The sequence below is a fragment of the Ovis canadensis genome, chromosome 3 (genome assembly GCF_042477335.2).
Source record: "Ovis canadensis isolate MfBH-ARS-UI-01 breed Bighorn chromosome 3, ARS-UI_OviCan_v2, whole genome shotgun sequence".
In the NCBI taxonomy this organism is placed as follows: domain Eukaryota; kingdom Metazoa; phylum Chordata; class Mammalia; order Artiodactyla; family Bovidae; genus Ovis; species Ovis canadensis.
This window is the reverse complement of record NC_091247.1, coordinates 122,113,417-122,140,914: the sequence shown is the minus strand read 5'-3', so window position 1 is coordinate 122,140,914 and position 27,498 is coordinate 122,113,417. Positions and strand designations below refer to the sequence as shown.

At 39.6% G+C, this 27,498-nt stretch overlaps 2 protein-coding genes across 2 annotated transcripts in view; both read right to left on the bottom strand.

The window, feature by feature from the left end:
- The window catches only part of PTPRQ (protein tyrosine phosphatase receptor type Q), a 275,808-nt gene extending 270,777 nt beyond the window's left edge, over nt 1–5,031 (bottom strand). Inside the window, exon 1 of the mRNA XM_069584123.1 lies at nt 4,940–5,031. The gene's annotated coding sequence lies outside the window, so the exon portion shown is untranslated. The remainder of the gene's footprint in view (nt 1–4,939) is intronic.
- Nucleotides 5,032–6,453: 1,422 nt separating this feature from the next.
- Nucleotides 6,454–27,498, bottom strand: part of LOC138436298 (fibronectin-like) — a 35,799-nt gene continuing 14,754 nt past the window's right edge. Inside the window, exons 11-16 of the mRNA XM_069581940.1 lie at nt 22,203–22,472; nt 15,041–15,301; nt 10,040–10,170; nt 9,672–9,801; nt 8,323–8,473; nt 6,454–7,906 (exon numbers count right to left, since the gene is read on the bottom strand). Coding sequence (XP_069438041.1) covers nt 7,786–7,906; nt 8,323–8,473; nt 9,672–9,801; nt 10,040–10,170; nt 15,041–15,301; nt 22,203–22,472 — 1,064 coding nt within the window. The 3' untranslated portion in view covers nt 6,454–7,785. The remainder of the gene's footprint in view (nt 7,907–8,322; nt 8,474–9,671; nt 9,802–10,039; nt 10,171–15,040; nt 15,302–22,202; nt 22,473–27,498) is intronic.

Here is a 27,498-nt window from a genome sequence, read left to right as displayed (position 1 = left end):
CTCAGGGCTGGTGCTTGGGGTGACCCTGAGGGATGGGATGAGGAGGGATGTGGGAGGGGGTTTCAGGATGGGGAACACATGTACACCCATGGCTGATTCATGTCAATATATGGCAAAACCAATACAATATTATAAAGTAATTAGCCTCCAATTAAATAAATTAATTTAAAAAAACAGGTGGGGGGCTTCGCAGGTGTTGCAGTGGTAAAGAGTCCACCTGCCAATGCAGGAGACCCAAGAGACATGGGTTCGATCCCTGGGTTGGAGAGATCTCCTGGAGAATGATATGGCAACCCACTCCAGTATTCTTGCCTAGAGGATCCCCTGGACAGGGGAGCCTGGCAGACTACAGTCCATGGAGTCAAACATGACTGAGCACTCACACACACACATCTTAAAAGAAAAAAAAAAAAAAAGAGGAGGTAAGAGACTGTCATCTGTCACCTAGGCTGTTGATCTCAGTAAGAAATGAGGACGAGGGTGGTATAATGGAAATAAAGAGAGCTGGACACATTAAGGATCCATTTCATAGGTAGAAGTGGCAGAACCCACTGCTAGACTGAGGGATGAGGGAATGGGAAGAATCAAAGATCACTGAGCAAGTGATTTTAGGACATGGTCCTTTCCTGAGATGGGAAAGAATGGAAGAGCTATAGTGAGGTCACCAGGGACAGGCAGAGCCTAGTAAGCCACGGTAAAGAAAGTCTTAAGCAAAGGAATGATATTTTATTAATACTTTTAAGAAAGAGCACTCAATGGCTGTATGACAAGGGAGAGGCTTAGTTGCCCCATGGCATGTGGAATCTTTCTGGACCAGGGATCGAACCCACGTACCCTCCACTGGCAAGAAGATTCTTAAACCACTGGACTACCACTGATGTCTGTAAGGCTACTTTAGCGGTGATAAATTTCCTTAGCTTTTGCTTGTTTGGGAAACTTTTTATCTTTCCTAATTTCTGATTAATAACCTTGGCCAAATAATGTATTATTGGTTGTAAGTTTTTTCTTTTTTTTTTTTACTTTCAGTAATTTTAATATATCATGCAGTCCCTTTTGGCCTATAAAGTTTCTGCTAAAAATTAATCAGTTGAAAGGAGGGCTCCCTTTTAAGTTTTTCTCTTGCTGCTTTTATATTTCTAACTTCTGACATGTTAATTACAATGTGTCTTGATGTGAGTCTCTTCAAGTTCATCTTGATTGGGTGTCTGTGTTTTCTAGACTTGGTTCCTTTACCAGGTTAAATTTTTTGTCAGCCCTAACTTCTCCAAATAGGTCTCCTGGAACTTTCTCTCTCCTACTGGGACCCCTTGAAAAAAGTAAATACTGGTTTCAGACATTCTTTAAGTTACCCTCATTTTAAAAAAATCCCTTTATGTCCTGAGTGGGTGATTTCTGCTACCCTGTCTTTCAGACTGCTGACCCATTCTTCTGTATCCTCTAATGCACTGTTGATTCTCTCCAGTGTATTTTAGATTTCAGTCATTGCAGTCTTTACTTCTTACCAGTTCTTTACATTTTCTACCTCTGTGTTCAATTTATCACTGTATCCATCAGTTCTTCTCAGTTCAGTGCACATCTTTATGACTATTACTTTCAACGCCCTTTTGTTAAACTGTCTGTCTCCATTTCATTGAATTACTATTCTGAAGTCTTGTCTTGTTCCTTCATTTGCAAGGTTTGCCATTGTCCCCCAAGATTTCCTAGCTGTTTGTTTCTATTTATTAGCTTTACCTAGCAAATAGGATTGATGCTTCTGAATTGTGGTGTTAGAGAATCCCTTGGACAGCAAAAAAGTCAAACCAGTCAATCCTAAAGGAAATCAACTCTAAATATTCATTGGAAAGACCAATGCTGAAGCTCTAATACTTTGGCAACCTGAAGCCAAGAGCCCACTCACTGGAAAAGACCCTGATCTGGGAAAGATTGAGGGCAAGAGAAGAGGGCAACAGAGGATGAGATGGTTGGATGGCATCACTGACTCAATGGACATGAGTTTGAGCAAACTTCTGAAGATAGAAAAGGACAGGGAAGTCTGGTGTGCTGCAGTTCATGGGGTAGCAAAGAGCTGGACACGACTTAGTGACTGAACAACAGCAATCAGATATATAGTCACATCTTCCAATCTTGAAACAGTGGCTTTATTTAGAAGGTTTTTTGTGATGCTCAGTGGCACAGTCCTCCCAGGTCACCAGAGCCAGATGCCCCTGGAGTATCCTCCATGTGAGCTGTGCATCCCCTCCTTTTGTGGTTGGGCCATGCTCACTGCAGGTCCACTGGTGGGTGGGACCAGTTCCCAGTGTGACTAGCTGTGAGGCCCAGTTGCAACTGCTGCAAGTATACTGTTGTACAAAACTGATCCCGCAGGCAGGGGTTGCTTAGGAGGGGCACTGGGGCCGTTCAGATCCACCTGCTATATGGAACAGGTTAGGAGTCACTTTGGAGAATCTAGCCGTGGTTGATGGATGAGCAGACTGACCCTCCGGGAATACTGGGGCAGAGCACATGGTGTTGGTTAGGTTGACTGAGAGTGATAGAAATGGTGTCTGCCAGCACCTGCCCAGCTAGGTGGAAGGAGAGTTTAGGGGGAAAAAAAGAGCTGCACCTACCAGTACTTCCATTCCCAAGGAAAGTTCCACCAGATCCCTGCCCTTCCAGCACACACCCTAATACTAGTCAACGAATCTTCTCTTATGACCTAGCTGTTTTTCAAGCTACTGCCTCTTCCCTGGGACTCAGAATCAGTGAGTTTGTGTGAGAGCTCTTCAAGAGAAGGGTCTCGATATTCCACAGGCTTCTGGATTTCCCAGATATAAGCCCTGCTGGTTTCAAAGGCAGATGTCATGTGGCTCTTCTACCCATGCATGTCCCCCAGGCTGGGGAGCCTTCCATGGGGCTCAGGCCCCTCACTCCTCAAGGGGGACCTCTGTGGTTGGGACAGTACTCCCCACTTGTGGGTTACTGCACAGGGTATGTGGGTTCTAACTAGACTGCATCTCTGCCCCTCCTACCCATCTCAATGTGGCCTACTCTTTATCTCCTTAATTGCAGAAAATCTGTTCTGCTAGTCATTACGTGACTCTCAGAGATAGTTATTCTATATGTAGTAGTTTTTGCATGTCTATGGGAGGAGGTGAGCTCAGGGTCTTCCTACTCCACCATCTGGATCCAGACTCTCTATAATCTCTCTATTTTAAAACCTGCTAATTAGCCAATTTAATTCCATCTGCTTCCCCTTTACCATGTAATATAATATATTTCAGGTTCTGTGAATTAGGCTGGATCTTTGGAAGGTCATTATTCTGCCCACTACATTCTGCCCTCTTTGTCTTTAGTACCAGCTACTATAAATAAATAAATATGGATTCTTTTTATGTCTATCATATAATAACTATTATCTTGTTTCTCATTATGAACTGTAATTGTTAAGGAATTCATACTCGGATATAAAACTCAGATGTACTAATTAGTTCAAGTGTCTGGCAATTTTACTGCTCTGGTTCCTTTTAGACATATTGATTCTATAAATTATTAAATTCTATATTGCTCTTCACTTTCAGGAAACACCTTTTGTTGTACCTGCTCAAATTCTAATGACTCTCTAACCCCCACCATCCACAGATCCAGAGCTACCATTTTCACACGACATGGGGCCTGCAACAACAGTTGACTGAAACTGGACTGGGTGTCTAATATTTGGAATAATCACAGTCCCTTCCTTGGGAATTTAGAGAGCATCTGTCTTTTCTGTGGCTCATAATATACCATTTATGCTCAGAAGTTGTGCATGGCATTCTTCCACTCATCATATGGATTGCTTACCAGAGAAAGTTGGTTATCAGGAAAAATAAGTGAAAATAAATTAAGGCTAATGAGCAGAAAGTAGAAGACAGACATTAAGAAAACAATCCCAGTGGTCTCAACGGCCTTAAATATCTGATTCTGATTTTTCCAAACACCCAGTTATAGTCTTTGCCTTTGTCTCCATGAGGCACTCTTTCATTAATATGATAAATTTCTTAACTATTTTGTTTTCTGTTCTTTTATAACTAAAATCACCATCTCCCACTACTATGAAAGTGTGGAAAATTTGTTTGCCCCCATAGATTACAAAGCAACAGTGATATCCCCAAGGACTTTCTTGGCGGTCCAGCGGCTAAGACACTGAGCCCCCAGTGCAAGTTGGGGGCTGGGTTCAATCCCTGGTCAGGGGACTGGATTCCACATGGCGCAACAGGAATTCACATGCTGCAGCTGAGCGTTCACAAGCTGCTTCTAAAGATCCCACATGCCATAATGAAGATTAACGACCTGGAGCAGTCACATAAATAATTTTTTTAAATAAATAAATAAATTTAAAACAAACAAAAAAAAATAATGCTATCTCCAGAAGCTTACTCACCCTGAAAACCATACAATGCAGGATGTAGGGTGTATATAATATATCCTCACTTGATGCCAGGTTACATTATTTACCACAAAGAGCAACAAAAAAATGCACGCATTTATATCACAGACAATTAAAAAGCAGCTTCTTTGTGCCTCTTTCTCTCCTACCCCCTGGGCTGCAAGTCTCCACTCAACCACATCTGCAGGATGGAGCTGAAAGGAAGATTGTAGCACACCACCCAGCTCTAACCTCTGGAATCTTTGCTGTGACCGCGGCTGTCACGGAAGCGCTGTCCTTCAGCACCATCATTCCTTTACTCACAACCGTGCACCACACATACACGCATCTGTCTCCACTGGAAAACCCAAACATTTAAAGTCAAGCGCCAGCTTTTACTCAAATCTCACAAACTCCCATGACAACTTGGTACTTATAAAGCAACAAAAAGAAAACTTATTTTGGAGGAAAATAAGTTTCCAGTAAAGGAGAGGCATCATAATTTGTAAAAGGAAGGACAAAAAAGAGTGAAATCATGCATGACAGCAACTTTACCTGAAACTTCTCAAAACCACCCTGTGGGAGTTTCCAAGACAAATATATTGTGTTTTCTTCTTGCCCCAAAATCAGTAAATCTGACGGTGGGTCTGGATCTAGGACAAGGAAGTAAAATATGAAAAGAAATCTTAAAAACAAAGAAACAAGCAAACATTTCTATCATCATGTTATCTACACTGGACTGATAACCCTGACCCTCACACTGTGGAAGAGAGGCAGGGTAATCAGGGTTTTCTAATCAGCTTTGGCACTATGTGAGAGTCTCAGTCTCCTCATCTCTACAATGGTGGAAGAGGAAAAAATTTTCTAGAAAGCCTTTTTTCACAATAAAATTATATGGATTTCATATTTATTTTTCTCATAGCAGAATTCAGTATGAAATTATTAGAAGTGAGATTTTTAACTGAGATTTTATGCACTGCATAAATTAAGAGATATATCTAACCCGCTTAAGTTTCCAAACTCCTTTTTCCTTTAAACATTTTATCTGAGGAGATTCTAGAAACTCATTTTTCAAATCAGTAGTACGTCCCTACTTCTAATTTATATTTCAAACTGAAGTGTGGCATTTCTTCCCTTAACTGGAAGAAATATAATGCTAAAATTTTACTGGAATAATCTCATCTCTAAAATTCAAATTTTATAGGAATTTTTTTCTTATTTATAGATTTAAGTTTATATGAATTCAATCAGTGGTAAATTTAAACCTGTGTCACTGATTGACAATCCTTTTTACTCTATCTTTCTGTTATACATATTCCCTTTCAGCTGGAATTATCAATAACCATTTACCATCCCCCCATATTCCCATGATATATCTAGGTTTCTTTCATATCATTATTAATATTCCATCTGCTTCCAAATGGATTTGAGGTGGCTTGCAAAAAACGAGAGGCATAAAAAGACCAAAAAATATTAATTGACAGTGGAAGATAAAAGTCAAATTGTAAAGTGGTGAGAGTGTGGGGACGGGAGGAAGGTTGCCAGATTTGTTTGGGAAAACATAGCCAAAGCAAAAACCTCTTATAACGCAGAATGTACTGTTAATCTCAGGGTAGAAACAAGCTTGAGGTCCAAGTAGAATAGTGATACAAAGCCAAAGAGCCAAGAACGGGAGAGTCAGGGTCCTTCCTGTGTCAGAGTGGCCTTTCCACTAAAGCAGAGTGGTTACAAGGACAGGGTGTGATGTCAGGGAAATGTGGGTTCGAAGTTCTATCATCCTATACAAGCTACTGAAATTCTGTAAGCCTCAGTTTCCTCCTCTGTAAAAAAAGAAAAATGCATCTTAACATGATTGGTAGAATGAAGGTTGTGAAGGTCGTGATTGAGAACTAGGTGACAAATAGCACAGAAACTGCTTCGCAAAGCTCGGGACAAAGGACAAGCACTCTGTGATAACCAGAGTGATGACAAGGAAGACAACAGCAATGGTGAGAGTAACTACGGTAATGACACAAACAAAGCTAAGCAGCGACCTAAGATGCTTTCCCTGAGACGGAACGATACAAGGCTTTTTTTTTTTTTTTTTAATGCCTTTTCTCATCTATTTCTGATGTGCTAGGATGATCTTTGTGAGGGGCAGCAGAGTGTCGTCTCCATCTGAGTTAGATACCTGGGTTAAATCTCACACCTCTGAGCCTTAACCTACAGGTTAGGTCACCCAGGGAGATTAAACACAGTAACTTAAGCACCTGGCCTTCCCAGGTAGCACTAGGGGTAAAGAACCTGCCTACCAATGCAGGTTAGATATGACACGCTGGTTCGACCCCTGGATCAGGAAGATCCCCTGGAGAAGGGAAGGGCAATCTGTGCCAGGATTCTTGCCCAGAGAATCCCATGGACAGGGAAACTGGTGGGCTAGGGTTCATAGGGTCGCATAGAGTCAGACACGACTGAAGAAACTTAGCGCAGCACAGTCACCGTGCTGGGGTACGATAGTGCTCACAGACTTTTTTGGATTATTTTCCAGAATTGTTTCGACTGTTGCTGCATTTTCCAGTGTTTTCCCTTCCTCCACACTGCAAACCCTGATATGAAGCCTCCTCTCATGCTTGAGCCCACATCCACGTGACTGTGACCCACAAGTAACAGAGCGCTTTGGAACATCCGCGTATGTTCAGGGCAGGCAGACATGCAAGCGATGTTAACAAGGTCAGAGGATGCAAACTGAATCCAACACATGCAAATGAAAAGACACCACCATCTAGTTCTTCTGGTTTCAGTGCTTCATTTCTCATAAAACGTTAATAATATAGTCAAAATATTAGAGAAATATTAAGTATTTCATGACGACAATACCTTAGGGTTTTAGAGTACTCTGAACTTCTCACAAAAAGCTTTGCATTTGATTTTAGTAACAAGAGTTTATACCCAACCAGGAATAATTATTCTCATTGTTTAGGTGAGAACTTCATAGTTTTGCCCAAGGTCACAATAAATGATTAAAGAAAGGACTATAATTCAGGCATTCTCCACCAAAGCGAAATGCCCCATCTCTTCAAGCCATAGTGTCATAAACCACTTCTATTTTAATTGATGGTTAACTAGATAGTGGGGTTTCCCAGGTGGCGCCAGTGGTAAAGAATCTGTCTGCCAATACAGAAGATGCAAGAGCCATAGATTTGATTCCTGGATTGGGAAGACCCCCTGGAGAAGGAAATGGCAACCCACTCCAATATTCTTGCCTGAAAAATTCCATGGACAGGAGGGAGCCTGGTGGGCTGCTGCCCATGGAGTCGCAGAGTCAGACACAACTGAGCCTGTACACACACACAACTAGTTATTGACTTTAAGTGCAACAATTTCCCTTATTTTCCCTTAACCCATGAAAAGTTAATCAAATATCAAATGAACTTACAAGTGCTAACCATGAGGACAGTAGGGTGGCTTCTCTTTAGTCCCTTAGTAGCTATAATGCTGATTAAAAAATCAGTCCCCGGAGAAAGTCTGTTAAATGTGAATGTCCTACACATTAAAGAAAAATCACCCATTAAGATATTTAGCTCAGAAATATTTGGAATTTTATATATATTTTTTTAAATTTTCTATTATGGGCACAATTTTATATGCTTAAACACGAATGGCTATTTGGAAATCATAGCTTCTTAAGTGGAGAAATTTAAGTCAAAAAGTGTATATGTCATGCATACAAGCATGATGATATCCTGAATTAATTCATTACTATCTATCCATGTACATAATATGGCACTGTACATCAGATTTAGTTATTCTAATCACACTACAGTCCAAAAAGTTGTCCTGCAAACTCTTATAAATTCTATTTATACTATGCTACTAAAACAACTTTCTAAAAGCACATATAAAATGTTAATTTTGTGTTTCATGTAACTTAACATAATCTCTTTTTAATGTTTTCATACCTTTTTGTGGAAGGCAGGATTTCTTCTTTCATTAAGCTTTCACTGGATATTGAAATAATATATCCATCCAGAAGACTTCTGGCTGAAGGCCAACTAATGGTTACTGCATTTGAATTCCTACTATGATTCACAAATTCAACCGCACTTGGGGCTATATCATTTAAAACATACACATAAAATAACATTTTCTACCATACAGAGCACCTATTTTAAAACTGTTTTGGATTTCTTTGACTTTGCCAACTCTGAAGGTAACCGAGATATTTCCTTTATTCCTCCTGGTAGATATGAGAAGTTAAAAGTCAAGAGAGTGAAAAAAAAAAAAAAAAAAACCAGGAAGAATCATTTTAAACTTTGAAGCAGAACTTATATGTACCCCAGCAGTGTTGTACTCAGTATCTACCCTGCCTCTATAATGTAGAAAGAGGTGATATCTTGCTTTAGTGTAACCACCAACCTCAGAAATGTTTATAAAGATTTTCAAGGCATCATTCTAGTTAAATACCAAATAGTAACAAGGTCAGTCAACAGGAAAGTTCATTGCCATCTAAATATGAAATGCTTCCCTTATTTTTCTGAAGAAAAATGTTAATATAGTATATAATATATATTTTATTTCTCCTTTAAAATTCTTCCACGTGTGGGAAAGTAAAAAAAACTGCCAAGATATTCTCTCTCATGTCTGTTCTTTATTATTATAATACAAGAACACCAGATGTGACCAGTTTCTAAACACATAAATCAATCTTCCCATGCCATCAGTGTCAAGAATAACTAAAATAGTTATTTTAGTTGAATAGTTGACAATCTTACTTCACCTAGCTTTGAAAACGTGCACGTACCCTTTCCAATTACCCTTTATTTGACTACCATGGAGTAAGTCACCATCTGCCACTGGGAATAAGTTGCTAACACTGGGGAAATGGCACACTCCATTGTCTGTTTAACTGAACAATGCAAACATTAAATCACAAAGGGAGACTCCGGCCAGAACCCAGGCAGTTAGCAACTCTACTGTCTGGAAATACACATAACAAAAGAGGCTGTGCTAATTCATACAAGGGGAAGTAGAAAAAGAGACAAGAGGCAATACTGCCTGCCCATAGAGAAAATTTGTAAAGAATGAACTATTTACTAATTCTTCTCTATAAGAACCAAATGAATATTTGAACATTGAAACTTATAAAATGAAGTCAATGAAACCTAGCTAAATAAATTTTTCTTTAAAAAAGAAAATAATATATACCACAAAGCACTTTTATGGAATCCTTCTGATTAATTATTTTTGAAAAGTGGAAATTTTTAATTGAACATTAAAATAATATCAAAAATGTTTATACAAGCTGTACCTGTCTGTATTTCTTTTATGTAGGGAGAACTGTCTTTAAAACCTTCTTTTTCAGTGCGAATTGAAAAGGTGTACACCGTGGCAGGATCCAGGTTAGAGAATATTGCAGCTTCTTGAGATACCTTCTGGACCTGACAATCCAAAAGAATAATTTACCAAGTGTTCATTTAAGAAATATTCCACAAGCAAACACAAGCAAAAAAGAGAAAAGTTTGGGGGTTATTTAATGTTACTGTCCAACATGTTGTCGTGTCCAACTCTGTGACCTCATGGACTGTAGCACACCAGACCATCTGATCTGATGTAAGCATGAGTAATCTTGGTTTCAGCATGAAAGTTTGATTCCTCTGAGAGTCCCGTATAACGTACCATGAAACCAGCAGCACAGTTTACGCATGTGATTTCATAATGCTGAAAATTCCCATCAGCTCGACTCCAGAGAATCTCAATGGAAGAGTCCGTAACTTTGCCCTCATGGATATTTGATGGTGCTTCCAGACCTACGCAAAACACAGAAAACACTAAATTGCTCCTGGATGTTTTCTAACCAGCTTTTTCTTTTAATTGTCCCTTCAAAGAGAGTAAAAAGCACAACACACACACACAAAAAAGGACAATGTAGTTTATTAATGAATTATCTCTATCCTAATTAAAAATAGTTGTTTATCCATTTAACAGCTTATAAAATTTGATAATCAATTGTAGTCAGAGTCACTGGAAACAGCATTACATGCAGTTAACTCTGATGCTACAGCAAAAACTAGGTGAAAGCAAATTGATGGGAGCAAATGCACAATATTCAAAGGAGGAAAATGAAATTAAAGCTTTCTGAAACTACTAAAACACAACAGAGATAGAAATATGAGGGCTAGACAAAGAAGTAAAAGAATTTCTTTGTACCAAATATTAGCTGAAGTTAAAAACAAATTTTATCTGATGAATTTTAGTGTTCATTTTCCCAATTAAAGATTTCATCTAGCATAAAGGAAAACAATTATTTTTAAAAAAGTGAAAAATGTCAGCTTTAGAGTATTGTCTTATATACTGGTATTTCTGCTACTGATATAATAATATTGATATAGTTAGAGGATCAAGTATTACTTATTTTTAGAGACAAGAACTGTAAAACAGAATGTTGCCCACAATGATTCATAAGAAGCAGAGAATATAAGTATAAAAAGTACACAAATATTACAAGTAAAAGTAAAATATAAACATATATCTGAGCTGATTATAGTTATGTTAAAATGCTATTAGAATACATGACTTATGACATCAGCTTGAGATTATTTTGTGCAAAAATTGAGTTTAAACAATAATGTAAGGATTACAATTTTGGGGGAAAAGATACATAATACAATATGGTATAATAACGTATGTGAAGATGATTTCCTGATTACTCAGGAAAAGCATACATTAAGAACCTTGACACTTATTTACATTTACAGTCAGAAATGTAATGATTTTAGGACACCATGCAATTTTTGTATGGCATTCATTATTACTTGCCATCAATTTCTACATCAAGTGGACACATGTATGTGCTCAGTCATGTCCAACTCTTTGCAACCTTATGAACCGTAGCCCACCAGGCTCCTCTCTCCATGGGATTTTCCAGATAAGAATACTGGAGTGGGTTGCCATTTGCTCTTCCAGGGGACCTTCCCCACCCAGGGATCAAACCTGTGTCTCCTGTATCAGTAGATGGATTCTTTACCCCTGAGCTGCCATGGAAGCCCCGGAGGAGAGGGACCCACATACACTGTGGAAAATGCATTGGTACAGTCACTATAAAGAACAGTTTCTGAAAGCCAAAAAAAAGCAAAAAATGAAGAAAGCTCAGCCTAGGATGTGACGTTCCTACACCTGGGTCTATATCCCAAGACCACCATACTTGAAAAAGACACATTAACCCCAACATTCACGACAGCACTACTTACAACAGCCAACACACAGAACCAGCAAAATGCCCACCACCCCATTCAAGCTCACAGAAGACGTGGTGTGTGCATACAGTGGACTACTGCTCAGCCACAAAGAAACACATGAAGTGATGCCACTGGCAGCCACAGGGATGGACCCTGCTAAGTGAAGTCAGCCACATCGGGAGACATATGATGTTCCATCTAGGCAAAATGGAAAAGGAGATACAAATAAACTAATTTTAAGAGATTCTGAGAATTGAGCATTCAGGATTGGGAACTCATGTACACTCGTGGCGGATTCATGTTGATGTATGGCAAGACCAATACAGTATTGTAAAGTAAAAAAAAAAAAAGTAAAGGGCAGGGATGAATTAGGAGGTCAGGACTGACATATGGAGGCCTCCAGTGGCTCAGTGGTAAAGAATCCAAGTGCCAAAGCAGGAGATGGGGGTTCGTTCCCTGGGTCGGGAAGATCCCCTGGAGGAGGGCATGGCAACCCACTCTAGTATTCTTGCCTGGAGAATCCCATGGACAGAGGAGCCTGGAGGCCTATAGCCACAGGATCGCAAAGAGGTGGACATGGCTGAAGCAAGTGAGCACACACACACACGTGCATGCATGACTAACACACACACGGGAAATGTGTATCTGTAATAGATAATCCACAGGGGTTATCGTCATTCCTTCCATCCCCAAGGACCTGCCGTTCAGCACAGGGAACTCGGCTCAAGCTTCTGCAATAACTCTACGGCAACAGAATCCAAATGAATAGGTCTGCTGTTTGTATGTGTTCACACACATGAACTGACCTGGTCCACACACCATAACTGAACCAGGAGGCTGTACACTAACGAGAAGCATATTAGAAATCAACTATACTCCAATATACCATCAGCCTGAAATTAAAGAAAAGGAAAAGAAGAAGAAAAAAAAAAAAGCCATGCCTAGTTTATCCCCTCTGACCTCCCTGACTTGGGCTGCTATCTTATACCCTGGAGCCTGAGCAGGCTTGGGTCCCAAGGCTGGACTGTGTGGAGGTCAAGACAGTCAGGCAGGGTGTCTTTAGTTCAGTCTTCTCTTAAACCTGGATGGTATGCTCTGGCTGGGACCAGAGTCCACAGCGCACCCAAAGGATGGTGGCCTGACCCCCTGGCCTTGGGGACCTTGGAAAAGTCACCTAGCCTCCACATCTCTTGGTGCCTGGGTTCCCAGCTCAAGCTTCCTTCCTGAGAGTGCAGCCTCCTAAACTCAGGCAGCTAAGCATCCTCTGCAGGGTGATGTGGTCCAGGTTGGGATTAGTCCGTATAAGGGGTTGAAGCTTTAGAAGAAGTAGTGAGACATAAGCCCTTGGGTGTTTGCTCTAATTTACAGCCCAGGATTTTCCCTAAGGCTATGCTGTCGCCTTGTGGACACTCTCTGTAACTACAACTTGACAACCAGTGCTTACTGGAACCTCCAATCCCTGGTGGCTCAGATGATAAAGAATCTGGCTGCAATTCAGGAGACCAAGAGTTTGATCCCTCGGTTGGGAAGATCCCCTGGAGAAGGGAACAACAGCCTACTCCAGTATTCTTGCCTGGAGAATTTCATGGACAGGGGAACCTGTTAGGCTACAATCCACAGGGTCGCAAAGAGTTGGACACGACTGAGACTAACACTTCCGCTTCCAATTACAGGGTCTGGGTGGCTGCTAATGCCAGCTGCCCTCAGGAAATGTCCTGGGGCAGATATTACAGAAATAAATTCCAAACACTACCGACTTTTACAAAGCCAATCACAACAGGCAAAATTTCCTCACTCCATTTAAGGAAGAAAGAAAAACAACCCAAACTACCAAAGGACAAGATGCTCAGCATCCCTAATTATTACAGGAATGCCAATCAAAATTACAATGAGAAATCAAATCCCACCAGTCAGAATAGCTGTCCTCACAAGTTTACAAACAATAAATGAAGGAGAAAGCCTGGAGGAAAGGGAACCCACATATACTATTGGTGGGTATATGTATTGTCACAGTCACTATAAAAGACAAAAAACAAGAGCTAAGCCTAGCATTTGACATTCCCACACCTGGGCCTATATCCCAAGAAAACCATAATTCAATAAGACACATGCACCCCAACATTCACTGCGGCACTACTTACAACAGCCAACACACAGAACCAGCAAAATGCCCACCACCCCATTCAAGCTCAGAGAAGACGCGATGTGTGCATACAGTGGACTATTGCTCAGCCACAAAAACACATGAAATGATGCCACCGGTAGCCACAGGGATGGACCTTGGAGGAAGACACTAAGTGAAGTCAGCCACACAGCAGACAATAGCATATGGTGTCCCCTCTAGGCAAAACAAAAAAAGATACATACGAACTAATTTACAACACAAAAAGAAACTCTGAGAATTCAAACATATAGTTCAAAAAAAAAACACAAACAAACAAACTGAAGGGCCAAGAATGAATTAGGTGTGTGTGGACTAACATATCCACAGAAATCTGTATCTGTAATATATAATCCACAAGGATTATTTTTGTTCTTTCCGCCCATCCATCATCCATTCATCCACAAAGAACTAATGTTCAGCACTTGGAACTCTGCTCGAGCTTCTGTAATAACTTCCGAGACAAAAGAATCCAAAAGAGAATAGCTATGATATACCCATACATATCATCCCTGAACCAGGAGGCTGTACACTGAAAACAAGCACAATATTGCTCCAACCCACTACCGGCATAAAATTAAAGAAAAGGAAAAAAAGCCATGTTTATCCCTCCAACCTCCCTGAGCTGGGCTGCCATCCCATCCCTGGAGCCTGAGCAGGCTTGGGTCCTGGGATTAGACTATGGTGGGGTCAAATTTCAAGTATTCCAAATGTTCAAAATTAATATCTGTAGAATTTTGAGTGACTTAAATCAAAATCAATGTGAATCTCAAAATATAAAGTATTTGTATGTACACATATTCTACATAATAATTTAAAATATTCAAAGAGATGAAGAAAATATGCACTAGCTTTTTTCAGACAAACGGCAGTATGGGGAGTGTACGCGATAAGTGTACATGATAAATGTACACCTATCATGCGTTTTAAGAGACACCATCAGGGCTCCCAGACTCACAAAGTATGGTCTAGTTTTCATAATTTGCCTAAAAATTACTCACATTCCTCACTCTTGGATTAAGTCACTGAAAGTTCCAATTAATATGCATATGTGGTTTTTTGGTAATAGATAAGAAAAACTTTGTAACTTCTCAATTTTAAACAAGGTTAGCTCTATCTATATACTCGGGAATTACAGATCAGGCTCAGTAATGAGGTTTTTGCAATTGTTTTAAAGAATCTTTGAAATTGATTGCATTACAGTAAACACAGAGTATTAATTTGAAATGGCACACAAAAGCAAAATCGATAAGCACCTTAGGCAACTCCTAAAATACTTACATGTTTTTACTGCAGGTACATAATATATATTACTTAATTTAGTCCCACTGACTGTAGAAACAAAGAAATTATATTCTGTGCCTGGGGTTAAATTGTCAACAGTTATTTTGTTGTCTTGTTTCAAAAGCCTGGTTACGTTTGGGCCTCGGTCACTTGCAATATGTATGCCATCAAACACCCCAATATCAGGCATCTGAACAAATAAGGTTACAGAGGTACTGTGGCTTTCATAAGGAATAACAATCTGAACTGGTTTGGGCTCTGAAAGATAAAGAGAGATATTTATAATTAGCATGGTCTTAAAATTTCCATATTTCTCTAACATGTTCTAGAATTTGTGAAACAATTAAATGCTTATGTAGTCAACTTACATTTACTAGGCTAGCATTGGACAGAGAAACAAAGAGGATATTCTGACAGATCACATATACATATATATTGAAAGGACCTAAGTAACTTTCATTTTTTGATTCTCATTAATAGTCTAAAACAACATAAAAATCTGAGATCGACCTGTTTTTTACCTTCTTATCTATTTATTAAGAAAATACTTTTGAAAACCTACATACCAGAAGGATTGCTCAAAGAAAGTAAATAAGGCCAGATTCCTGCCTTCATATAATTCTCAAACTCGGAACTTGCGTGCTCCTATGCACCTACAGGTGAGCCTAAGTATACTATTCATTTGTGTGCTACGTGATTCAGACATTTAGTCTCATCCTTAGGATGGTGTTTGTCCAGTTCTAAAAGAATCACCCAAATATCATGAAAGTTGTCATTATTTAAGAAATACAAGCAGATCCCTAACTAGAGTCCCGCATGGTTAGAGGGACATGAACAAAGGCTGCTGAGAACAGAGAGGGAACTCTAGCAGAACTAACAGCTCTGGGGAGGGCTTTGCAGAGTCGAGGACAACGTTGTGTCTGTCTTACAGGACAGAGCAAGTCTCCCAGAAGGAATGTGCAGGGCACAGGGAGGCAGTCAGGAGGGAATCCCCGACCAAGAGCAACCATCAGCAAGGCCTGGGGAAACGGCATCATCGCGTATCCAGGGAACACCGAGCTCTTCCAGCTCTTATCACTAGTCCTTGGCAACGAGCTTCCAGTTACTAGTCTTTAGCAAGTCTCTTAGTCACGCTGTGCCCTGGTTTCTTCTAAACTGCTCAGGCACAGCCAGGCCACTCAGGGTGGTTCAAGCACAGGGTGTGTTTGAGCAACAGGGAGCGGGCAAGGTTCGAGGCTGATCACTGTCCACGAGAGGCTCTGCCTGCCATGCTCTGGTGAAAGCGACTCAGTTGTGTCCGACTCTTTGGGACCCCATGGACTATAGAGTCCATGGAATTCTCCAGGCCAGAATACTGGAGTGGGTAGCCTTTCCCTTCTCCAGGGGATCTTCCCAACCCAGAGAATGAACCCAAGTCTCCCGTGGTGCAGGCGGATTCTTTACCAGCTGAGCCGCCAGGGAAGCCCATGCCCCAGAGGTCAGGCTATTCTGTCCGCACAGGGATTTTGGGCAGACATTTCATTTTTAGGAACGTGGTTCTGGCAAACTTTTGGTGGAAGGATTCATTCACATTTTATTTTCTCTCTGACGTCTGTAAAAGAGCTTTATTGTGCTACTTAGAGCAGATTAAAATTTTAGACAATTTCTATCCACATTATTTTTCCTCAGATCAATTTTAATTTCAATTCTATTTTTAGATTATTGGGATACTGTCCAGTATATACTTAGGTCTGTCTGTCTTCCAAACAGATATCTTCTCAAATATACATTCTAAAAAGTTTTTGCTTTTCCTCTCCAGAGAATAAGTAGATGGCCTTCTCTTTTCAGTTTGGTTTTTTTTTTTTTTTTTTTTTTTGGTGACATCTGGTTTGATGCAATGGAACTTGTTCTAAGTCACTGTTAAATATCTGACTTTACCCAGAGACAGGACCGTCCAAAAGGATTTAAACACACATCTATAATTAGAAACACAGAACATAAAATCTGTGCACTATCTCCCATCAATTCATTCAGCTGTAATAATAGAACTTTCTTCTTCTGTTCCTGGTGGTTATCAGGAAATATTCACTATACTAATCATAACACACTCCATAGAGAATATTACTGGGTTTCAAGGCACTTTTACTGTTTTTCTTTTTCCAGTTGTATTTACTTTTCTTCTTCTGTCATTACTAACATCTTTGGTGGGTTTCCTCTCTAAATTCCTTACAGCTTGGAAAGCTCTCACAGTAAATAGGACTTTTCCAAGACTAGCATGATATCCCGCAAGCTTCCAGCCCATCTGAATCTATGGGCAGTGATCTGTGAACACGTCTAAAGATACTTTGAACAGAAATTAAATATCTTGGATTTGGAAATGACTGATATACTCATGGAAACAATCACTTCCAGCTTCTTGGGTACTGAAAACATTTTCTAGGGAGGGTCAGTGCTTCAAATAGGCCTCGTTTACTGTAGGCTCTGAAAGGATACAGCTGGAAACACTCCCTCCAGTGGGTAAGTGTGAAGCTTTACATCAATTCCATTTGTCCAGGCAGAGGTAGCCAACAGTATTAACAAGTGATATGTTAAAGCACAGGGGCACCAAGGCTGGAAAGGTGTAGAACAGGATACAGCTATTTCTTCTCTTCATAACTATACCGCAAACTTCTGAAACCTCGAATGGGAGAAGGTTACACTTTAAAAAAAAAAAAACAAAAAGAAAGGCATTGGCATTTCTGGTAGATTCCAACGAGTGGATTCCACCTCTGTGTTGGATTCCAATGAGTTGGATTCCAACCTCTGTGACCAGGACCTCTATCCTAACCTATTTTCCTGCAAAATCATCTTCAGAGTAAGTGGCAACCTAAGGGCTGTATGAGGTTTTTTCAATATGAGATAAACTAAACCAGGCCAAATTCAAAGGCTTTTACCATAGGTTGGTTAGAATGAACCCTCAGAGATGCCCAGTCTTTCTTAAAATTTATTCTTTTGTGAGAGGAAAAAAAGAAAACTCAAACACCAGCTCTCTTACAGCTCTCCTTTCAAGAAAAATGGGTTCACTAATTGCTCTGACAAAAAGAGATGCACAAACAGCTAGAACAACTTTACTCCCCATTACAGACGGCCAAAGCTCCTCAGTGCCGCCACTCTGCTCCTGCAGAGAGATAAAAACGGTAACAATCACCAAGACTCTCAGAGTGTTTGCTTGGTGTCTGAGCCTTTCAATTATATTAACTGCATAACGTAGGTAAGATTATCATCACTCCCATTTTAGGGAGAAGAAAACTGAGGGCCAGAAAGATTGAATGACTTTCCAAAGGACATGAACTGGTCTTGTGGAGCTGTGATTCTAACCCAGGTAATCTGGTTCCAAGGTCCGCTGTCGTAAGCACAGCCTTCTCCCAAAGGGCACATTTGATAGATCAGGTGCACACTAGTAACCAGAGATCAAGTTTCATTATCAACAGTTGCTTTTGAGATAACATAGACAGATGGAGAGAGAAGGGTCAAAGGAAAAAGCAATGTCCAAATTAATTTTTTTCTACATGTAACATGTAGAAGCTCATTAAAAGGTAAAAGTCCCTCTATGCTTGACTGCCTCAAAGTGTATGGAAGAAAGAGAGACAGGATATAATATCAGGCTGGCCAAAAAGTTCATTTGGGTTTTTCCATAAGATTGAGAGCACCCAAATGAACATTTTTGGCCAATCCAATGAAGAGTAATTATCAGTAATTATTTGTTAAATGAATACAAGGAGAGAATGTCTACCTATGTACCTTGGGATAGATTAATATTTGCTCATCTTGACACAAGCGACAATGATGAATGATAAATAATCAGGTGATGCCAAAAGTTGATTATAAAGTTTAAGAACTGAATAGAAAGACCAACCGGATTGGAGGGCTTCCCTAGTGGCTCAGAGCTTAAGAATCCGCCTGCAAATGCAAGAGACAAGGGATCAATCCCTGGGCTGAGAAGATCTCACATGCCATGGAGCAGCTAAGCCTGTGCTGCCCAGCTATCGAGGCTGTGCTCTAGAGCTGGGGAACCGCAACTACTGAAGCCTGAGCGCTCCAGAACCGGCGCTCCTCAACAAGAGCAGCCATCACAATGAGAAGCCCCGTGTACTGCAGCTCAGCAGTAGTCCCCACCCATCACAGTCAAAGCACCCCCAGCAGTGAAGACCCAGAGAGCCAAAGAAATAACGTCTTTCTTAAAAAAGGAAGAAACAGTGGAGTATTTGAAGGAGAGAAAATATAGACATCACGAGCACCTAACGGGCGTTTCCAAACATGATGGCCTTTCACGTGGATCAATGAGCAGATCTGCTTTGTGACACTCTGGAGTAACAGACACTGCTCCAAGCTAGACAGAGATTATAGAGGTGCATTACACAATGATCAGAAGAATGGTATATCCTTGCTGCACTGGCCAGAAGATCTGTTTTTGAACTTTAAAACAGTTCAACTTTAAGCCCTAAAATTCTATTAGCCTTCCTCAGATTTATATATGTTAATCCACGTTTCAGCATTCATGCTAGATACTGACTTTATCAATAAGTATCTGAATTAAGCAGAGTCTATGTCTATGTTGGCACCTGAAGATAGAAATCTAAATAAGATTTCAAAGGAACTGACTATCTGAAAAGGATGGTAAGATTTGTTTTTAGATGGTAAATGGGTTGAAATAGGCTAAGTTCCCCAGAGTCAAACAAGAATAGGACTTTACAGGTGAAAATCAGTTTAAAAATACATTCAGTGACCTAAATCTTAGGGAGCAAAACCTTAGGCCCAGAGACAATATGGGGAAAATCTAATCCCATTCTGGTAATGACTGGTGGCTCTAAGACAACAGTACATTTCTTATCTACACGTTTTAGTTTTATACTTCCATTCTGCATATAAATTTATGTTGAGTTGTTTAGTAGATATAAAATAGATTTTTTGGCAATATATCTTGCTTAATTATCAAATTGTCTTCTTTTTCATAACTTTTCTATGATAATTATCTTTAGGTAGTTTTTCTCAAAAATTTAAGTATGGAACTATGGAAATAAATTTCAGTTTAGTCTTTGAAAGATAAAACAGGAAGATTTCATGCTGGCTGAATGTAGACACTGCTAACACATTATTTTCTTTTAATTAATTCATTTTTCCCACCAGACTACCCTTATTGTTAGCTAACAGGCCTGTGAGGTCCAGCGATCTTTCCTTTCTCAGAGTCATCACTATTCATCTAAATTAGTCAAGTCAAACACCCAGTTTCTCCCTTCCTCTGCTCATGATCAGGAGCTTCCCTGGTAACTCATGGTAAAGAATCCACCTGCAATGCAGGAGATCAGGGTTTGATCTCAAGGTTGGGAAGATCCCCTGGAGAAGGGAATGGCTACCCACTCCAATATTCTTGCCTGGAGAATCCCAAGGACAGAGGAGCCTGGCGGGCTACCATCCACGGGGTGGCAAAGACTCCGACATGACTGAGTGACTTTCACTTACTGATCATAAGCACTCCAGCATGAAAGCTTGGACTTTCATATCGTAAAACATGGCTACGACTTTCCAGCTGCACTTCCCCACCTTGCTCACTATAATCTTTTGCCTAGACTCTACAACCCCCTGGAACCAGTTTCCCAGTTCCATTCTCGCCCCTAAACAAATCATTCTTTGCCCATATCAGAAGGACATTTTTGTGACAAGGTGACCTCACCCTGTCACCTCTGCTGCATAAACCCCCTCAATGACTTTCCACTGCCCTCAGAACAAACTCAAAAGCACAGCCCGCAGGCTCCCTGTGCTCTGACCCCTGAATCCTCATTCAGTATCATGTCCTACTAACCCTCTCCCTCTTCCTTATCCTGGCCTTTCTGTTCTCAGACACCAGGTCTGTCTTTGTTTCACATTCTTTATGACAGTTGTTCTTTTCTCAAGTACCCTTCCTCCTCCTTGTTCTGCTCTGGCTCCTCCTGATCATTTAAGCCTCCATCAAATGCAACCCCTATTACAGTCCATCTACAGCAGCCCCTCCATCCCTCTTCAGTTCCTCTCGTAGACAAGGTGTGTCATGGCGTGTCTTCTAGCAAGGGAACAGTAAGTCATTAGTCACTGCCCTTGCTGACCTACAACACACCCCGAAAGGACTTCAGGGTGAAGGACAGAATGAAGCACATTACGCTTTGTGAAAACAGGCAAAACAGGCCCTTAAACAGCTGGATGTGCTTCAGGAAAAATTTTAATGACCCCATATTCTTACATCTTCCCACACTTGGAAAAGCACTAAAATCATTAACTGAGATATCTGTTCCTTGTGACTAGTAGTAATCTTCCACCATGACATATGCTTGATTGCATAGGTCCCTTAGCCAAAATCACCTGCATACTGGCCCCTCCCCCTGCCTCTTTGGAGCAAGTTCCTCTAAGCTCTCTGAGAGGCTGTCTCCCAGGCTGCAGTCCTCACCAAGATCCCTGAATAAAACTGCAACTCACTGCTCTTATGTTGGGCTTTTTTTTTCAGTTAACACTCTCATTGACTTAATTTTTCTGCTTTCCTTAAGGTTTATCACAATTTACAAATATCTATGAATATTATTTAATGTATTTACTTTTTTCCTTTTCTTTCTTCCTTATTACATTTTTAATAATTATTGTTCATTGAATTAATTTCATTTGAAAAATGAAAAATTTTGGGGTCCTAAACCTTTTATACACTGTCAATATTTCCTTCTGGCATGCTATAGCATGCCTCTGAGGAGACAATAAAAATTACAAACAGTGCCTATATGTCAGGCATTGTTCTATGTCCTTATATTTATTAAATCAGTTATTCTCAGGAAAACCCATGAAACCTACACTATTAGTTTCTTTCACTTTACAAATTTGGAAACTGAGGCATAAACAGGTTGAATGCATTGCCCAGGATTAGTGAAATAGCTGAACTCAGATTCAAACCTAGACAGTGTGACTTTGGGATGAAGTTCCTAAACATAAACAGTGCTTCCTTTATTCAAACATGGGACATTTGCGAGATACAATGGATGGAAATTGCTCCAGATCCTGAAATACCCCAACAATCTACTTAAAAAGGTAAAACCTGCTACCAGAGAAATCTATCAGAAACTATTTTATAATACCCCCAAATCAGGAAATATCTGGTAAGAAATGAAAAGTATCCGATTCTCACTTAGAGTTTGTTGAATAGTTACCAGCTCGCTCAAGTTCCCATTCATTACTGTTGCCATTCCAATGTCGTATGTCATTCCAGGGATTAAGTGATCAATCTTGCAACTATTAGCATCCTTTACAAAAAGCTTCCTGATTTCTCCTGTATTTGCTATGGATCTGATTTGAATGTAGACCTCATGGCTATCTTGCGAGGGTTCCCACTGGAGAGTTATACTGTCTTCATCCACATCTTCAGGTTTTACACAAATTTTCTGAGGTGGATTAATACCTTTGAGAAATACATACATTTTAGTTTATTTTCTGTTATTACTCATGCTGTTGAGTAAAAATATATCAATTTAGTATTAATTCATGTTCAAAGTAAACAAATCATGTCACCGTGTCTTGAAAAGGACTAAATTTTAGGGGAAAAAAATGTGTCTTTGCTATTACTATTCAAGTATTGGAGAATGTTCTTGACTATTTTTGTAATAACCAAACAAAAGACACTAGTTTATCTTCTTACACAATTTATTTGAATATCATGCCTTACAGTTTTCACTACTATTCTCTGGAAATTGTAATGCCTTCCTTTTAATCTCATTGTCTTATGTTACAAGCCTCCTCTAAACTTTTGATAGTTCTCAGCTACAATGATCAATAATTAGTTCATATATGTAAGGATAATTACGCACTTTTAAACTGTTCAATAGCTTTATCTTGGTTTGGTGGTTTAGTCTGACTCTTGCAACCCCACAGACTGTAGCCCACCAGGCTCCTCTGTACATAGGATTTTCCAGGTGAGAATACTGGAGTGGGTTGCCATTTCCTTCTCCAGGGAATCTTCTCAACCCAGGGATTGAACCCAGGTCTCCTGCACTGCAGGCAGATGAGCTTACTGACTGAGCTATCAGAGAAGCTTTACCTTAAATAATTTTTAAAGGATTCTCCATGATTTTCCAATTGCACTCACCACTGCAACAAAAAGAATAAAATATATAGGAATAGACCTACTTAAGGAGAAAAAATAACTGTATACAGAACATTATAAGACACTGATGAAAGAAATCAAAGATGACATAAGCAGATGGAGAGATAGTCCATGTTTCTGGGTAGGAAGAATCAATATTGTGAAAATGACAATACTACCAAAGGCAATCTACAGATTCGATGTGATCCCTATCAAATTACCAACGGCATTCTTCACAGAAGAACACAAAATTTCACAATTCATACACAAAAAGACCCCGAACAGCCAAAGCAGTCTTGAGAAAGAATGGAGCTGGAGGAATCATCCTTCCTGACTTCAGATTATACTACAAAGCTATAGTCATCAAGACAGTGCAGTACTGACACAAAAACAGAACTATAAACCAATGGAACAAATAGAAAGTCCAGACATAAACCCACACATCTATGGGTACCTTATTTTTGACAAAGGAGGCAAGAATATACAATGGGGCAAAGATAGCCTTTTCGATAAATGGTGCTGGGAGAGATCCAAACAGTCCATCCTGAAGGAGGTCAGCCCTGGGATTTTTTTTTGGAAGGAATGATGCTGAAGCTGAAACTCCAATACTTTGGCCACCTCATGCGAAGAGTTGACTCATTGGAAAAGACTCTGATGCTGGGAGGGATTGGGGGCAGGAGAAGAAGGGGATGACAGAGGATTAGATGGCGGGATGGCATCACTGACTCGATGGACGTGAATCTGAGTGAACTCCGGGAGTTGGTGATGGACAGGGAGGCCTGGCGTGCTGCGATTCATGAGGTCGCAAAGAGTCGGACATGACTGAGCGACTGAACTGAACTGATAAGTAAAAGAATGAAATAGAACACTTTCTAACACCATACACAAAGATAAAATCAAAATGGATTAAAGACCTAAATGTAAGACCAGAAACTATAAAACTTTTAGAGGAAAACATAGGCAGAACACTCAACGACATAATCAAAACAAGATCCTCTATGACCCAGCTCCTAAAGTAATGGAAATAAAAAACAACAGTAAACAAGCAGGACCTAGTTAAACTTAAAAGCTTTTGCACAGCAAAGGAAACTATAAATAAGGTAAAAAGACAACGCGCAGAATGGGAGAAAATAATAGCAAATGAAACAACTGATGAAGGATTTATTTCCAAAATATAAAAGCAGCTCAAACAACTCAATACCAGAAAAACAACCCAATCAAAAAGTGGGAAAAAGACCTAAACAGACATTTCTCCAAAGAAAACATACAGATGGCTAACAAACACAGGAAAAGATGCTCAATACTGCTCATTACTAGAGAAATGCAGATCAAAAACTACAATGAGATATCACCTCACACCAGTCAGAATGGCCATCATCAAAACGTCTATAAACAATAAATGCTGAAAAGGGTGTGGAGAAAAGGGAACCCTCTTGCACTGTTGGTGAGAATGTAAATTGATCCCACCACTATGGAAGACGATATGGAGATTCCTTAAAAAACTAGGAATAAAACCACCATATGACCCAGCAATCCCACTCCTAGGCATATACCCTGAGGAAATAAAAATTGAAAAAGACACATGTGCCCCACTGCTCCTTGTAGCACTATTTACAATATCTAGAACATGGAAGCAATCTAGATGTCCATCAACAGATGAATGGATAAAGAATTTGTGGTACACACACACAATGGAATATTACTCGGCCATAAAAAGGAACACATTTGAGTCTGTTCTAATGAGGTGGATGAACCTAGAGCCTATTATACAGAGAGAAGTAAGTCAGAAAGAGAAGATAAATATCATATACTAATGCATATATATGGAATCTAGGAATATGGTACTGAAGAATTTATTTGTAAGGCAAAGAGAAACAGAGAACAGACTTACAGACACGGGAAGAGGGGAGGAGAGGTGTGATGTATGGAGAGAGTATGGAAATTTACATTACCATATGTAAAAGGGATAGCCAATGGGAATTTGCTGTATGTCTCAGGGAACTCAAACGGGGGCTCTGTATCAACCTAGAGGGGTGGGATGGGGAGGGAAATATGAGGGAGGTTCAAGAGGGAGGGGATGTACGTACACCTATGGCTGATTCATGTTGATGTCTGACTGAAAACAAAATTCTGTCAAACAATTATCCTTCAATTAAAAAATAATTTTAAAAAGAACTCTCCGTGATTTTCATAGTCATTTTGTTTTCAGAAACTATAAGTTGATTTTCAATATGTTTTGAAGTTAAGTTCCTAATCAACAAAATCAAACACATTTTAATTTCTTAGGAAAATATTCTGGGTCTATTCATTTCATAGTAACTTCATTTCACAAAACTGAAGCTAGCTTGACTCTAGGTGTTGAAATCGATCATATTAAATTATCAGGAAAGTTCAGAATAGTTCCATTAGAAAAACCATTCAAAAGATTCCACGGTGAAACAATTTCAGATATTTTTTCTTACACACACCCCTACAAAACTTAGGAGTCTGTTATAGTCCTATAGTTACTCAAAGAGTTTTCTATACATGCCTGTGCATTTTTATGGGAGAAAGTCCATTATTTTTTTCCACATTTTCAAAGACTCCATTAACCCAAAACAGTTAAATTTTAATGAATAAAATGTACTCCATCAAGTCTCTTCCTGTTGAGTGCTTGGCTTACATTTTCCAGACCCTCGATATATGCCCCCTGTACTCTAGCCATGCCAATCTACTCATCATTTCCTAATGTTCAGTTGCCAGTCTTCAAAAAGCCTCCTCTGGCTCTCCCAGCAAGAGCTAGGTGGATGCCTCTACTCCAGTCCTCTCCATCTGTTCACATGCTGCTTGCCCTCCTCGCAGCACGCTTCTGGATCCCCACTCCTGCTCGGCTCACTCTCACCTCCCCTCATGACTCAGTGTATCACTCCTCCACAAAGAGTCTCACGGTTATCCTTGTACCCCGGTCTGAGTTAACAGATTTCTCTCTATGCTCCTATAGTATCAACAGCATAAGCCTTCATAGCAATTATAACACACAATCATTATTTTAAAAAATTTGTCTCACTCCATTAACATGTAAGTCCTCTGAAGGTAGATCCTAGTCTTATTCATCTTTGCATTTCTAGCCTCCAATGCAATTCCTAACACTAAAACATAATCTATTGAGTAAATAATGAATGGGGAAAAAAAGGAATATTGCTTCAACCATAGGAAAGTAAAAGAGCATTGGATTACTAAATCCTTAAACATGCACTGCTATGTCAGTTTAGAGTCAACATATATGGCAAGTCACACAATTAAATGTGCAGGCTCACATGTACCTTTCTCCTGTCCGTCTACTGCACAAATAGGTACATCCCACGGAAGATTTTAATGTGATTTAAAAATTAATCAATCTGTGAGAAATCCTCCTAGTCTGCCTGTCAGTTAAAAATGAAAGCATCTTCCTAAAGTGTCAGGAACTCAATCAAGCATGTATCAATTGACATGCTTTGTCTGAGCTTGGGGATAAGAACACATCTGTTCTCCAGTATCCAACTGGAAAAATACTTCTGATTAGGATTTGCAACACTGAATGCATGTATCTTAAGTATTTGCATTCAGTAAGCATGAAATGATATATTTTATTATTTGCTTTACAAATAATCATCATTGTCATTGTCAAAGAATCCCAAGTATTCCCAAGGATGAGAAGGTTAATCTGTGGCTGTGCCCATGCAGGCTTTCCATTCCTCCTCCTTCAGTTCTCGTGTTTAAATTTTAGCTGGTGAAATTTCAAAGAACCTTGCATGTAAACGTGTTAACTACACATTGCACAGACAATACAGTGTGCTGAGTTATGTGCTTTCATGAATCGAGTTTTCTCCTTTCAAAAAAGACTGACTTTAGGGGTAAACAGAATGCTTAATTAAAAGATAGGTTACTTTAATGATTATGTTCTAGACGATGATTCAAAAACTGCTATGCCAAGGTGAGTGTAGTTTAGAACCGTCTTCACCAAAAGTCCTGGAGTGACACTGCTCCCTAGAGGTCAACGCATAACATTGCATAGGAAAAGAGCATGATTAAATGTGCAGACCTACTTGCTGGGTCTGAAGCTATCAAAGAGAACTGGGTAACTAATCTTCATCTTTTAGGATAATTTATTTTCCAACAAAGGCTATGGTAAGAAATATTCCTTCTAGGAACTCTGGTAGGAAAAATGCAGATATTTAAGGAGTTCATTTAAATCTAAGTTAATTTAGTATTTAGAATCCATGCTTAGAATCATGATTCAACATCTAGACACTAATGAAGGATCAACACAATTAAATTTCAGCAAAACAGTATTTCAAAGTATGCAGTTTGTACTGATCAAAAAGCA